This window comes from Anopheles arabiensis, chromosome 3 (genome assembly GCF_016920715.1).
Source record: "Anopheles arabiensis isolate DONGOLA chromosome 3, AaraD3, whole genome shotgun sequence".
NCBI lineage: Eukaryota > Metazoa > Arthropoda > Insecta > Diptera > Culicidae > Anopheles > Anopheles arabiensis.
The window spans coordinates 36262356-36276745 of NC_053518.1; the positions used below are offsets into that span (position 1 = coordinate 36262356).

General features: G+C 53.4%; 3 protein-coding genes across 3 annotated transcripts; 1 reads left to right on the top strand and 2 right to left on the bottom strand.

Moving 5' to 3' along the window:
* LOC120903202 (exosome RNA helicase MTR4) lies at nucleotides 1-3518 on the bottom strand. The gene is made up of 3 exons (XM_040312481.1): nucleotides 3213-3518; nucleotides 3038-3148; nucleotides 1-2972 (listed from the first exon to the last, which is right to left on the bottom strand). The coding sequence occupies exons 1-3, from the start codon at nucleotides 3347-3349 to the stop codon at nucleotides 110-112; spliced, it is 3111 nt and encodes a 1036-aa protein (XP_040168415.1). The 5' UTR covers nucleotides 3350-3518; the 3' UTR covers nucleotides 1-109.
* A 938-nt stretch (nucleotides 3519-4456) lies between these two features.
* Nucleotides 4457-13023, bottom strand: LOC120900841 (zinc finger protein swm). The gene is made up of 2 exons (XM_040308349.1): nucleotides 11156-13023; nucleotides 4457-8934 (listed from the first exon to the last, which is right to left on the bottom strand). Exons 1-2 carry the CDS (start codon nucleotides 11990-11992, stop codon nucleotides 5827-5829), a joined length of 3945 nt encoding a protein of 1314 aa, XP_040164283.1. The 5' UTR covers nucleotides 11993-13023; the 3' UTR covers nucleotides 4457-5826.
* A 335-nt stretch (nucleotides 13024-13358) lies between these two features.
* LOC120901452 lies at nucleotides 13359-14303 on the top strand. Its single transcript, XM_040309418.1, has 3 exons — nucleotides 13359-13756; nucleotides 13852-13953; nucleotides 14085-14303. The coding sequence occupies exons 1-3, from the start codon at nucleotides 13508-13510 to the stop codon at nucleotides 14223-14225; spliced, it is 492 nt and encodes a 163-aa protein (XP_040165352.1). The 5' UTR covers nucleotides 13359-13507; the 3' UTR covers nucleotides 14226-14303.
* The last annotated feature ends 87 nt before the right edge of the window (nucleotides 14304-14390 follow it).

Here is a 14390-nt window from a genome sequence, read left to right on the forward strand (position 1 = left end):
TACTAAAATTTGGTCTTCTTATCCTTAATTCATTTATTTATCTTTTGTTACATTCGTCCTTCATCACACCCAATCATCCTCGTACACTGGCCCCGCTTGTCCACTAACCCTACAAGTAGAGCGAGGCAGCAAACACGATATCACGCTTCAGCAACCGGATCGCTTCGGAGAACTTATTCTCCAGATCCGTGTTGCCGATCGTTTTCGACGCCTGCACCATCTGGCGCAGCAGCTCCTCCAGCCGGCGCATACAGCGAATGATGGAGCCCTCGAAGATGTCCGTCATCTTGCAGAGCTGCGCGAACGAGGCGCCCTTGCACCAGCACAGCACCACATCCATCAGGAACGGTTTGAACGACTCCACGTAGCGCTCCTCGTCCACCTCCACCTTGCACTCGTTCGACACCTTCGCAATGCGCCGTGCCAGATCCTGCATCTGCCGCAGCGGACCGGACAGCTCATGGGTCGCGGCCGGCATTTCGCTGCTCTTCTCATCACACACGAAGCAGCTCAGCAGGGCGCACGATTGCGACGGCGTCAGGTCGGTAAACGTACCGTTAAACACCATCTCGGTGATGAGCAGCTCGTCCGCGCAGCTCAGCTCGCATGCAACGCGCCCCTTGAACTCGATCACGTCCGCCGCCGTACAGTAGCCCAATCGTCGCAGCACCCGCTTCCGGTGCTTCAGCTCGCTCATCTGCAGCAGGCTGCGCGCTTCACGCAGCGCATTCTTCTCGTTGCGCAGCTCCTTCTCCAGCTCCAGCTTGCTCATGTACTGCGCGTACAGCCGCTCGAGCCCGGCCGACTCGTGCAGCGGGTGAGCGAACAGGCGCTTCTCGAACTTGTCGATCATGTCCACTATGCCCTGGAACTCTTTCTCCTTGATGTGCATATCGGTGATCGGGTTCAGCAGTGGCGGACCCTGCGGGAAACGCTTCTTCACCTCCTCGATCGTTTTCAGCACCGAGCGGCGATTGTCCGCCGGGCGCAGATCGTTCGGGTAGTAAACGCGCAGCGAGCTAATGCGCGACACGAGCTTGTGCAGCACCGGAACGACCTCGACCGAGCCGCGCTTGCCCGGTGGGCACGGTTTCGGGATGCCCTCCTTCTCGAACCCATCGGCCACGTGCAGCAACACATCGATCACCACCTTCTGCTCCGTCTTGAGTGGATTCTGCTTCGAGTCGGCGTTCTCCTTCTTAAAGTTCACGATGATGCCCCACTCGAACTCTCCCGCGTCCGATTGAATCTTTATCATGCGGCCCGGCTGTAGGAACGGCACCAAATAGACCGGCCGCGTGATGTACTCGCGGAACTCCTGCCCCAGCCGATCGAGCTGCTCCCGCACGTGGTGGTACGAGATGATCGACTGCTCGTCCTTGATCTCTACCGCCAGCAGTTGCTTCTGTTTCTTCTGCACGCGCTTGTAAATTTCCGGTATAGACGATTGGTTCTGAAACTGGAAGAACGACCGTTCCAGCATGTACTCCGGGTTGATCTCTTCCACGCGCAGCAAGTTCAGCACCATGTTGTACGTCAGGTGGAACGCGGAATTGATCGGATCCGCCCGGCCCTGCACAATGTCCTTGCCGACCGCGGGCGACACGGCCTCGTCGATCATCAAGATGACGATACCCTTGTCGTCCAGGCCGCGTCGTCCCGCCCGGCCCGACATCTGGATGTACTCGCCCGACGTCACCCAGCGGAAGTCCTTGCCGTCGAACTTGCGCGGGCTAGTGAACAGCACCGTGCGGGCCGGCATGTTCAGCCCCATCGCGAACGTTTCCGTCGCAAACAGTGCCTTTATCAACCCTTCGCCAAACAGGATTTCAATCGTTTCCTTCAGTATGGGCAACAGTCCACCGTGATGGATGCCGATGCCGCGGCGCAACAGTGGCAGCACATTCTCCACCTGCGGCAGCTGACGGTCCTCCTCCGTCAGCACGTCCATCGCGTTGTTAAACACCTCGTCCACCAGCTTCTTCTCCGTGCTCGAGTTAAAGTCCAGCTTGGCCATCTGCATCGCGTACACCTCGCAGTCCTTCTTGCTGAACGAGAATATGATGACCGGCGCAAAGCTGCGCTCCATGATCATCTTCACGATCTTGAAGATGTTCGTTTCGCCCGCATTCGAAGCCTTCAGGCCACCCTTCCTGCCCTTCTGGTCACCCTTGGCCGCTTCGCCCGCCGTTTGCAGCACATTCATTGCCGTGTTAAAGTTGTCCTCCTTAAACTGGCCCCGCTCGTCCACCACCAAATGTATCCCGTCGCCACCGGCCGGAAACAGGTAGTGCTGCAGCGGCGTCGGCCGATAGTCCGTGTACACCACGTGGCACGGCTGCTTGTGCAGATGGCACACCCACTCGGCGAACTGGCGCGCGTTCGGTATCGTGGCGGACAGAAACACGTAATGCACATTGTCCGGCAGCAGGATCAGCGTTTCCTCCCACACCACGCCCCGCTCTTTGTCGCGCATGTAATGGATTTCGTCGAATATCACCCAACCGACCTCGCGCATAATCTCCGACCCACGGTACAGCATGTTGCGCAGAATTTCCGTCGTCATGATCAGGCACGAGGCGCTCGGATTGATCGTCACGTCGCCCGTCACCAGACCGACGTCCTTGAACTCTTCGTGAAACTCGCGATACTTTTGGTTGGAAAGGGCCTTGATCGGGGTGGTGTAGATGACGCGCTGCTTGTCCGCGAGCGATTTCGCGATCGCGTACTCGGCCACCACCGTCTTGCCGGCGGACGTGTGGGCCGACACCAGCACGGACTGATTGTTCTCGATGCACAGGATCGCTTCCTTCTGGAACGGATCCAGCACGAAGGCGTACTCTTTCGCCGGTTTACCGGTGGCCGGTGCGAGCGGCATGTACTTCTGGTCCGGGTAAACGGCCACCTCGTGTGTGCATGCCTCCGGCGACTGTATCGTGTGTACCTTGATGCGACTTTCAATGTTGTCCAAGCTGCAGAAGCATAATTGCATGGTGTTACAAAACGAACGATTTCATGCCGATAGAGTGTCACTTACTTGATATCGTCCAGTATCGATTCCACCTTTGCCTTTTTCGCCACCTGTTCCTCGTCGCTCAGCACATCCACCACCTCCAGCTCACGCTTAGGAGCTGCGGTTGTTGACTCTCTAAAAACAGTCATTTGCAATTAAACCAAACTCATGCTCATGGTTCAACGCGTTCGAAACAAACCTTTTCTTGCTGGTCGCCGCATCGTTGCTTGGCTGCTTGGCCGGTGCCGAGGACGCTGGTTCGACCACCGGCACGGGCCCATTGTCGTCGTCGTTCTGCTCGTCAAACACACTGAACAAATCGTCCACATTCGACATCTTCGGGTTGCGCTTTTTACACGATAAAACGTACACTTTTTTGCACACAGATTTATTAATACAACTTGGGAGGGAAGGAAATTTCAACCTTTTCCTAGTGCTGAAGCGTGTAGAATACGGCGTACGCACGTGCGATGGTTGTTGATGTTGATATGTTTGCCCCTTTCGTCGAACTGACAGATTGGAAACCAAAGAAGGTGATGATGAAGCAAGAATGATCGCGCGGATGACAAATTTTGGTGAAGTTAAAATGACAGTTGAATCATTTATATTTCTTGTTTAATTACAGAGAAAGATTGTTTTTATTACACGAACTTAGTCGTTTAGTGAAAAATATATACTGTTTCATTAATACCAGCAAATGCAGATCATTGACTATTTTCATAAAATAAATATTTTTTTGACAAAAACGTACTTTTATATGATGATGACTAGATGACATCAATATCAAGAAGTTTAGCTGGAACCAAACATGCTAAGTGCCAAAACAAAGTAAATATCACTATCCATCCATAACTTGGTCCCACGCAAGAGGAAAATATGCCAACATCGTAAATACCCTCTACTCCCCTCCCAATTGTTCCCCTTTCCCTCACCCACACCCAGCCCATTGCCCAGAAATAAAACACATTCGTTTTGTTTTGTATGACTATTACAACTCCTATCGCAAATTTGAGTTGTTCGCTTTGCAATCTCTGCCTTGAAATCGTTCCTTAACTCATTTTATTAATAGTATTATTATTATCATACTCAAGAATGCTAATTTGTTTGTTGTAATTACTTGTTATATATCGATCATGCAAATATGTTACCATTTTGCGATTTACTTTTGTTGTTTGCTTGGTTGCTCTCTCTCTCTCTTCATATCATGCTTTCACAAGCATGTGTTGTTTTTTTTCAATTACTTTTTGTTCTCTTTTGTTTTATGTGACTGTGATTTGCTGTTCTTTTTTGTTTCGTATCTTTTTTGTTTTCTCTTCTTTTGGTTCATCTTTTTTTTTAAAGAGTTTGTTGATGTTTTTTTGCTCTTACTTTGCATCTCACAGTTCATTCTTTTCTTTCTTTCTTTTCATTTTTTTCGTGTGTTTTGCCAAATCCAGGATGGTGTTTTTTTCGTTTGGCTTTAACTTAAAAGCTACTACAATTCGTACGCTTACGTTTCGAGGACCAATCGCGCCACCTAATAACTTGTTGGTATGATCATCGCCCGAAATCGCACGATACGGAGGATTACAACTGCTGCTTGAAGAGATGCGTCTTATTCCTTTTAACCAGTGGGTGTAGTAATCGCTTCGTATTGTAATTCGAGCGACGACATACAGAAGCAAACGAGGCGCAGTTGGTCTTACAATTGCTTTACAATGTAACCGCATCATCATTCGGTATCGTTCGCTTGATTGATTTAATCACTCGACGGATTCACATGCAGTGTTACTTGGTAAAACGCAGACGCACTTGATCGCTTCTCTCTCCTCTGTCTCTCTCTCTCTCTCTCTGCTAAACCAATTACAAAAATTGGGGAAGGTTTTCTTTACATCACACAACAGCTACTTCTATCTAGTTCTTGCCTTTCAAGTGCTCGTTTTGTTACGTACTTTTTTTTTAAACACAACTCCGATAGCTTCTAACGACAACATTGATTCGTGTGTTATATTATTTTGTTTTGCGCACACCAGCGCAAACGTTTGGTTGACGTTCGGTGCGCAGCGCGCCCAACTGCCGAACGCAATTTAAAATGGCTCACAAATCATAGCTTAAAAAAAAGGAAAAGAAAGGACGAAAGGAAGAATGCAACAGTCGGCAGTGTACTGCTACTGTATCGATACGTCCATCATAAAACAACCAAACACGCGCAGCTAATGATATCAAGCGCTTACACGCATGGTGGTAGTTTCCCTCATCCACGCCTTAAATCCGAACCAAAAGCAAAACATGAAACATCCGAGAGATCGCGCAGATCGCAAAATAAAGCAACTGATTTTCATTAAAACAAACATAATAAAAGTAATCATCTATTTTCCTAATCGACTGTGGGAGGTGTGGCCACTCCTCTTGCCTGTGCCAATTTCAAACCAACAAACAAAAGAACCCACACTGTTATGCGTTATAAAGCATATGCATATTCCTACTTCGTAACCGCTTGCGCCCACTTTCTACTGCTAAAAAAAAAAGACTTGGCCACTCTAACAAACCACAAAGCAAACACGCCCAAGCATTGAAAGAGCATTAATTATCGTCCAATTAATATAATAACAAAATAAACGCTTCAATCTAAAAATGAACGAAGTTAACGACGATTGTAAGGTAGTGGATTTTAGCATTTTAAAAAAAGCGGGGGGTTTCACACACGTAACACACGGCACGGCACACGCACACTCTGCTAATTCCTATCGAAAACGGGAACGAAAAACCCTAACCGAATGGAAATTTACAGTTCCATCTTCACGCCCCGGTAGGTGTCGTTTTCCCGCTGCCCCTTAGCGGCGCCAGGAACGTTCCGGCTCGATGTCGTCCTCTTCCTCCTCCTCCTCCACCATGATCGGCATCTCGATCAGCTCGTCCGTCTCGGTCAGCGTTTCCATCGAGGAGGAGTGCAGCTGGTCGGCCGCACTGCCACCGCTGCCGAGCCCCATCCGGTCCGCACCGTCACTGTCGTGCTGCTTCAGCGACGCACCGTCCCCACCGTCGCTGCTGCCACTGCTAGAATGGACGAGCGGATTGCCGTCGCCCCGGCCGCCCTGCTCCTTACCCGAGTCGGCCGTTGTCGCCGTCGTGCCCGCTCCACCAGCCGATGCGCCGGCGAGGGATGCCGCCGCCGGTGCCGGTGCCGCTGCCGCCACCGTCGTCTGCCACACTATCGTGAGCGTTTTCTTGTTAAAAAGCTTACCGCGCGCGAGTGCCTTCTCCGCCACCGGTCGCGTGCTGAACCCGATCGTCAGCGACGGTTCCGCCTTGTCGAGCTGGTGCTTCGTCACCTCGCCGAACTGCTTGAAATGATCTAGCAGCGAGTCCGCCTCCTCCTCGACGAACCCGGTGATCAGGATGGTCGTTGGGCGGCGATCAACGCTGGTCGAGCCGGGCGGTGCTACCCGCCCAACGGGACCGCCCTTGCGCCCACCACCGCCGTACGGTCCCTTCTGGCCGGGCGCGATCGTTGCCGCTGCCGCCGCCGCCGGACCGTCCGGCGTGCGGAACGTGCGCGTTTCCTGCGCAATCTGCTCCAGCTCCGCGTCCAGCATCTCCTTGTCGTGCTGCTCCTTCGTCTTGTGCTTCGGGCCGTGGGGCCCGGGGCCGCGCGCCGTGTTCGCCTTCAGCAGCTGGTGGTCCTGCTCGATCTCCTTGCGCAGATTGTTGATCTTCACCTGCAGCTCGTCGAGCGACTCCTTCAGCTGGGGTCGGCGCGGATCGCTCACCTCGTACGTCACGATCAGCTCCAGCAGCTTGCGCTGCTCCTTCAGGTACCCGTCCATCAGGAACACCTTCCGCTCGTTGATGCCCTTGGTGAACTGTTCCTGCCGCTTGCGCAGCATTTCGTTTTGCGCACGGTTGCTGCCCTTGTTGCCGCCGACGCCACCACCCTGCAACGACGCGCCCGTGCCGGGGCCGATGTACTTGTTCGCGTTATTGCCACCGTGTGCTTTCGGGCCTCCCGGTTGCTGCTGCTGTTGCTGCGGTGCGAGATTCTCGTTCCCGTTTGCCAACGGGTTCGCGTCGTCCTTCGCTTGGAGCGTTTTGCCGCCTGCCACGATCGGGCCGGTCTGTGTCGTGCCGGTCGCACCCGCCGAGCTCAGATTGTTGTTGATGCTGTACTGGTTCGGGTACGTCCTCCGCAGCGAGTGTTCCGTCTTTGCCGACGCCGTAATGGCCGGCTGATCACCGCCCGCCGGTGGCGTGTGCCAAAACACCTTAATAAACCGATTGTTCAGCACGGCCTCGGTACTCCGGTACGCGACGTTTGCTTCCGCGTGCGACGAAAACGTCACAATTGCCGCCTCCGGATCGTTATCGTACCGGATCTGAATGTTGGTAATCTTCCCGAACTTCGAAAAGTGATCGTTCAGGTGCGATATCTCGTTCAGCCCGCGCGGAATCTTGCGCAGCTCCAGCGAGCAGTTGTGCTGCGTGTTCATCATCTGCATCGAGCCGGGGCCGCCCGGGCCGCCACCGTGTCCACCGCCCGGCCTCGGTCCGTGCCGGTTGTGCATCGGCATCTTGCGCTTGCCGCCACCGCCCATCATCATGGGCCCTGCGTCCGCGATGGCGACCGCATCCTCCGGCTCGAACCGATTGCTGCGATGGTCGGCCGACACATCGCCGCCCTTGTTCGCGTCCACCACCGGCACGGAGATCAGTTCGCGCTGCAGCGGTGTCGCACCGATCGGATTGCCCGCAAAGCCACCGCCGCCCTGCATCGGGAAGCCGGGCGACACGCCCCGGAACTGTACACCCATACCACCCGGTCCCAGTCCGCCGCGGGGTCCAAATCCTCCGCCGCCGAGGCGCTGGGCCAGCGCGGGTCGTATACCGGTCGCCACGCCGCCGCCGCCGCCGCCTCCACCCATTCCCGGTGGTCCCTGCTGCACGTTCGGGTGTTTGTTCCAGAGGGCGGGCTCATCCGGACTGTACTCGGCCGCAATCGGGCCGCGGATCTGTGCAATCATGGCCGGATTGTTCAGACCTTCTAGCACGAGCGGATCGGCCCCGTGATCCCAGGGGCAGGTTTCGCCGCGCATGCAGTACCCTTTCTCGTCGAAGTCGCGGCACCGCTGGCGCTTCACCGAACCTCCTCCACCGCCCAGCGGGACGGCCGTTGCCGCTCCTCCCTCACCCGCCGCCGCTTTCAGCACGCGATCGAGCGCTCCGGCGGACGGTGGCGGTACGGGTGCAACCGTCGGTACCACCCCGCCGACGGGAATGATCGGCACACCGCCCGTAACGCCGGGCGGTCCAACCAGCGCCGACACCGGATTGACTACGGCCGCTCCATCCACCACCATAGCGCCACCGGCCGATGCCACCGTGTCACCCGCCACCAAAGCACCACCCACCGCTCGGGCTGCTGCTACCGCCGCCTGACGGACCGGCGTCATCGAGCGGGCCATCTTTCGACGGTCCGAGTTCGGTGACGGCGAACGGCTGCGCGAGTGCGAACGGATCCTTTGCGAGCGGCTGCTGCCTACACCGTTGCCGCCGCCGCCGCTGCTACCACCGCCTCCCGACGATGCTGCATTCGTGCCGGCGCCCGATCCTGCCATCGTGCCACTGGCATTCGGACCGCTGTTGCGCCGATCACTGTACCCCTTCCGCTCGTACCGACGGAACGAATCGCTGCCCCGCAGCGGCGACTTGTTGCGGTACGAGGACGAACGACTTCCGCCGGACTTTGAATCATTACCGCTGCCACCGAGGCTGCCACCTCCAGCACCACCACCGCGCGGACGCTGCTGCAGTTCGCGCGAGCGGGATCGACGCGTATCTCGCGGCCGCTCGAACGATCGCGACCGGGACCGGGAGCGGCTGCGCGATCGATTCTGCGTCCGGCGGCTTCGGCGGGTGTTGTTGCTGCTGCTGCTGCTCTCTTTACCCTGCGGGATGGAAAAGAAATGTGAGGAACAGATTTAATAAACACCATACATATACTCAAAGCTTTTAACACACTATTGCGCTTGTGCACACTGCGCACAGTAGCATATGTTGATGCGTACAAATAAAAGCACATCCGTTCGCAGCGCAGCTGCTGCTTTCATCATTGCTCAAATCATTAAACGAAGAGAATAAATACACATTCCATCGTCACCACTCTTGGTACATACATACGGTAAATAAACACAAAACTATCAGCCCATCCCTCCCGCCGGCGGGTCGGGTCAACAAAAACCGGGGGTCTTAATCTCCCTTCTGCCCGAGCAGTGAGCGTTTGAAATACGTAACACAGAAGTGGATGAATGATGCTGCTGCGGGCAGGTTCGAACAAGTTCATGCACGATGTGCGCTCCGGCGGCGAGGTGCGCGCGCAGTCATCAACGCGCGCCATCCATTGGGAGGGAACCATACCGACGAGCAATGGCAATCACACACGTAAATAGGATGATTGCACCGCCGTCGTTGCTGCTGCGGTAATGGCGTTTGCTATAATATTCTAAGCCGTAGTTGGATTTTGGTGCTACAGATACACGTGATTGTAATTTTAAAAAGCATAAAAAAACAAATGATGCCACGCAATTAAATAATTTGAGGCAGCAATTAATTGGGAGGAATATTGATCGTTAGCGATGATCTTCTATTTGCTACAAGCATACGCCATACATCCTCGGATAAAAAAAAAAAAACAATTCAAAATATGCAAAATTCATCTCAGAATAAAAAAACAATTTCACACACACATCACCATCTTCCTGCTCTAGACACACAGCAATTACGCACTCGCGCAGCTCAGTTAGTGGGGGGATGGAGTTGATGAACTGAATGTGCCTTTTATTGTTGATCGTAATGATGATGAATGCATCTAACAACGATCCGGACAGCAGCAGCACAACGGCTCAACAATGTTTGCATATTGCCTAGAACTGTGTTTGTGCGTGTGTTTATTTGATCAAGATCTCTGAACATAGGGCGATCTTTCTGTGCACGCTGCTGTGTTGTTGTCATCGCTTGTTCATTTGTGCTTGAACGCCTTCAATTAAAAGCAATTTTCAGACATCAAAAAAGCCCTTCCACACAACGTGGCACACACAGACTCAAAATTCCAATAAGATTTCTTCTATCTTTTCTACTTTTCGGCATGCTTTTACCGTCACACAGCAAACACAGCTTAATAATCAACGCACAACGCTCAGTGCAGAAGCAACAGCAACCAGCGACGCAAAGGAGGGAAAATTGTCAAACCAAATGAGAAGGAGGTCAAGGATAGCCATTCTTGTTCATTCGTTCACATACATTCCCTTTCGCCTTGCGAGCACAATCTGTCCAAGCAGCATCTAGCAGCCTGGCTGGACTGGGCTGCGGGGTATTGGTCGCTTGTAAATTAAGCAGTTTCGTGTGCTCCAGTATGGAAAGTGGTTAATTTTTCAATAAGAAACAATCAATCGATACTGGTTTTTGCCGATCGAGCCGTGCCTAAATGTCATCGGGCCACAACCAATCCGGGCCATTAAAATTGATTTCTTTTTTACAAAGAGCTTACTGGTGTGTAAAATATAATTAAAATAATAAATAAATGCAATAGACAAACTAGCTGTAAGAAGCTGTCTGCTTGTTGCCCCTGAACATGGATGAAATTATAGTGAAAAATAACACAATACGCTAAAAAAATGGACAACATAGTGCACTTAAATTGTTGTAAATGCGTGTAGCATCTCGTTTGGATTTAAATAATAAAAAGGAAATGAACTAAAATACAATGAACGACTGCGCCTCCTACATGGAAGCGCACGCATTATTTTTACTACATCTCGGTGTGTTTACCACCACATCATCACCACACCTCACACACCCCGTGTGTCCAACAGAATCCAAATCCGTGCGCTCCCCCCCATTGCCACTGCTGTGGCGGTGCACCCGTGAAAGCCGACCATTTTCATTTGCTGTTAATAATATTTATAGTCAGCCCCAGCAACGCGCGGGATAAATTTAGCACCCAACTCATCGTTCGTCTCGCTGCCGTGGACCTCTCTCTCGTGTGGACCACCACCACCCCTGATAGGGTGTCTTGTGGTCTCCCACACAGAAACAAGGTACCAGAGAGTGGGGGGCGTTTGCCATTGCAAGCATAATGTTGCCCTTTGCAACGCATCTCAACACACTTACATGATCATCCTTGCCGGATCCTTTGATGGGCGAGTGCTGCTGATGGTGGGTGGAAGAATACTTTTGGCTGCTGGCACCACCGCCAAGCATTCCTCCTCCTCCTCCGCTACTGCTGCTAACGGATGGTGCGCCGCTGGAAGAGGTCGTTTCGCTGCCGCGGCCCTTCTCCGACCGCTCACTGGTGCCACCACCGCCGCCACTGTGATGATGATGGTGATGATGGGACGGGGAGGTGGATCGTTCCGACGTGATCGAGCCGCTGGTAGCCGTCACTCCACCACTGCCAGCTGCCGACGAGCCGGACGAATAGTTCGAGCCGGCCGAGCTGGCGACCGCTTTCGACGATCGTCCCCCCGTGCCGGACGACGACGACGACTCCTGTAGCGGTGGCGTAAACTCGCGCTTAATCGTCGTCCGGGAGCTGCTGGTCACCTCCTCGGCGTGATGGTGGTTCGCGGAAGCGCCGGCGGGTGTCGTGGAAGCCGCCTGTGCTTGGGCGGTGCTGCTGCTGCTGCTGGTAGTGGACGATGGCACAGCGCCGACCGTCGCACCGTTGCTCACCACAGCCGGAGCGGCTGGGACTGCCGGGGCCGGCGCACACTTCAGATACTCCTCGCTCTTGATCACCCGGAACAGCCGATCCAGGAACGGTTGCGTTTCCTCCGACAGGAACACGTCCAGCTGCTCCTTCATCGACACGATCAGATCCTTCTCCGGCTTGTCCTTCTTCAGCAGCGCCAGCACGTACCGGGCGAGGGCGGCCGGGTCCGCATCGCACAGCGGTTCCAGCACCGCCGTCAGCCATACCTTCAGCGCTTCCGTGTTGTTGATGAACATGACTGCGCGTCTGTGTGTGAGTGTTGGTTTGAAGCGTGCCTGCTAATGCGTGTATGTGTGTGTGTTTTTCTCGCTCTCCTTTTTGCACTTTTGCGCCTACTTTTGCCTGCTGTATACACCAGATGGAAAACACACTTCCACCTTCTTCCTCCGCTTGCTTTGCTGCTGCTGCTGCTGCTGGGCTGCTGCAACTTCACTTTGGACGAAATAGCCCGAAACCAACCCACACCTCACACACGGGTGGCGTACGGAATTCTGGCCGCTTGCGTGACCACGCGTTCACTAAACCTGCACACCCCCTTTTTCGCCTCTATCTTGCCAACTCACACACGCACAAATGACGACGATGGTTGTCGTCCACGCTACGTTTCAGGCGATTGTGTAATAATGGTTGTCCCGCGTGCTGCTGCTACCACACGACGGATCGCGCGCGCACACACACTGTACACACCTCTACGGGGCAGGCAGACACTGTAAGTTCGGTCCGCTGTCTCTTGCCGCGCACCACCACACCGTGCGCTCTCTCCTTTCTCTACACCTTTCCGATGTGCACGTCCGCACGCACTCACGCACTGTTCGAGAGTGTGTGTGTGTGCTGTGAGATCGATGGTGAAAAGTCGGGACAAGAAAATCGGGTTTCACTCGCACGAATCCGCCATGACAGGGGAAATCCTGTACCCTGAACCCCCTCCTGCTACGTGAGGTTGCTGCCACTGCCGTATGTGTCGCTGTTTGTCCGCGTGTATGTGTGCGTGTGTCCGTGTCAGATAACGAACTGATGTGTGGCACCTTCAGGGCCTAGCGATTGGCAATCGTTCGTGATTTCGTGCGTTCCCACTAATCACTAAACGCACTCTGTGCGCTCGTTCTTCACGCACTTTTCTCCTCGCACCGATCGACTACTTGAAGAACACGGATTTTCAGCTGGTCTCTTTACGCTTGGTTCGAGCTCTATTTTGGGAGCCTTTGCCTTTCTGCGCTGTTCCAGAAAAAACTCTCTGACGCTAGGAAAACTGGGAACAGACAGCGGTGCGCCTGTTGGCTGTACCTCAGGTGCTGTAAACACACGGACCAAGCGCGCTGTTTCGAACACAAGGTTGCTAGAGTGAGATGTTTTTGCATTCGTGACCTTTGTGTGTTGTTATTTTTCCGTTAATTTGGTTTATTTTTATTGAAATCACCAAAGAAAAATAAAATGAGATAAACTACATTCTTTTCTTCGTCATTTAAGTGTGTGAATATCAATTTATTGTAAAATTATGGAAATTTTCTTACCACACCTTAGCATGGTACCCCCACTAGGCACTCGCACAGCTTTTGACGTTTCTGCCACCACATTCGAACTTGCTCGAGTTGTTGTTTTTTGTGTTTTTCTTTCTACCAAATCTGACAGCGCCGCGGAACGAAAAAGGTTCGTGCGGAGAAAATCCTCACGACGATTACGGTTTATTTTGGTTTGCATCTCGCCATCCGTTCATTTCGCGTAATCCCGCGGAAATCCACACCGGAAAGACAATGGCCTCCTCCGACACCGGTGGCGTCAAGCCGATGTCCATCACGGGCCGGATGGTCCGTGAGCGGGAGCGGCTGCTGGGCATGAGCCCCGAGGAGCGAGCCTGGCGGGCCCAGTGGCTGAAGGATCAGCACCTTTCGCCGAACGAACCGAAGTACGTGCCGGAGTACTGGAAGGAGCGGTACAACCCGATCCGCCGGGCATACCGTGCCCCGCTCAACATGGTCCAGAACGTACTGACGCCCGTTATTGTAGGTTTTTTGCGCGACCATAGTAGTCCAGCCGGACGTTGTTATGTAATGATTATTCTCAACCCTGTGTTTTTTTCTCATTCCTTTTCCCGCAGGGTCTCGAGTGGGCACATGCGGTCCGTTTCTGGACGGGCAAGGTAGCAATCACCGCGTTTGCCATTCTGTCCACTGCCTACTACTTTAAGTACAACCAGAATGTAAGTATGGCGATGGAGGCTGGTGGTTTCAACGCGTCACGCTTTGTTTACATTAATCGTATGACTTCCAAGTATTGGAAACCGTTGAAATTGTGGTTTGAACATGTTTTCCCTTTCTCATTCGCTCGCAGGACTGGACTCGTAAGGGAGGCTGGCGTGTGATTCACTCGCGTGAAGCGGTGGTGCCCGGAGATGCTGGCTATCCTAACTTCCCGAAGCGCGACACTCCGGCCGACTACGCGGCCAGAGGCTTCAAGCAGTCGCCCATCTAAATGTTGCCGGACGAATTGCACCGGGAATGCAGCGGGATGGATTTGTATGTAGATAATAAATAACGAAACGGCACGAAGCTGGAAACGTTTTCTCTTTATTAAAGCTGGAACTCGGTGCAAGGGCCCGATTTATTCAGTTTTCGGTTGATATCACCCCGGTAGTCG

What these genes read in the sequence shown, in the direction of transcription:
- LOC120901452 (XM_040309418.1), top strand. Translation starts at nt 13,508, where the DNA reads ATGGCCTCCTCCGACACCGGTGGCGTCAAGCCGATGTCCATCACGGGC. An exon ending in ACGTACTGACGCCCGTTATT is followed by an intron (nt 13,757 to 13,851) that starts GTAGGTTTTTTG and finishes CTTTTCCCGCAG; the next exon opens with GGTCTCGAGTGGGCACATGC. An exon ending in ACTTTAAGTACAACCAGAAT is followed by an intron (nt 13,954 to 14,084) that starts GTAAGTATGGCG and finishes ATTCGCTCGCAG; the next exon opens with GACTGGACTCGTAAGGGAGG.
- LOC120903202 (XM_040312481.1), bottom strand. Translation starts at nt 3,349, where the DNA reads ATGTCGAATGTGGACGATTTGTTCAGTGTGTTTGACGAGCAGAACGAC. An exon ending in GCGGCGACCAGCAAGAAAAG is followed by an intron (nt 3,149 to 3,212) that starts GTTTGTTTCGAA and finishes GACTGTTTTTAG; the next exon opens with AGAGTCAACAACCGCAGCTC. An exon ending in TCGATACTGGACGATATCAA is followed by an intron (nt 2,973 to 3,037) that starts GTAAGTGACACT and finishes ATGCTTCTGCAG; the next exon opens with CTTGGACAACATTGAAAGTC.
- LOC120900841 (XM_040308349.1), bottom strand. Translation starts at nt 11,992, where the DNA reads ATGTTCATCAACAACACGGAAGCGCTGAAGGTATGGCTGACGGCGGTG. An exon ending in GATCCGGCAAGGATGATCAT is followed by an intron (nt 8,935 to 11,155) that starts GTAAGTGTGTTG and finishes TCCATCCCGCAG; the next exon opens with GGTAAAGAGAGCAGCAGCAG.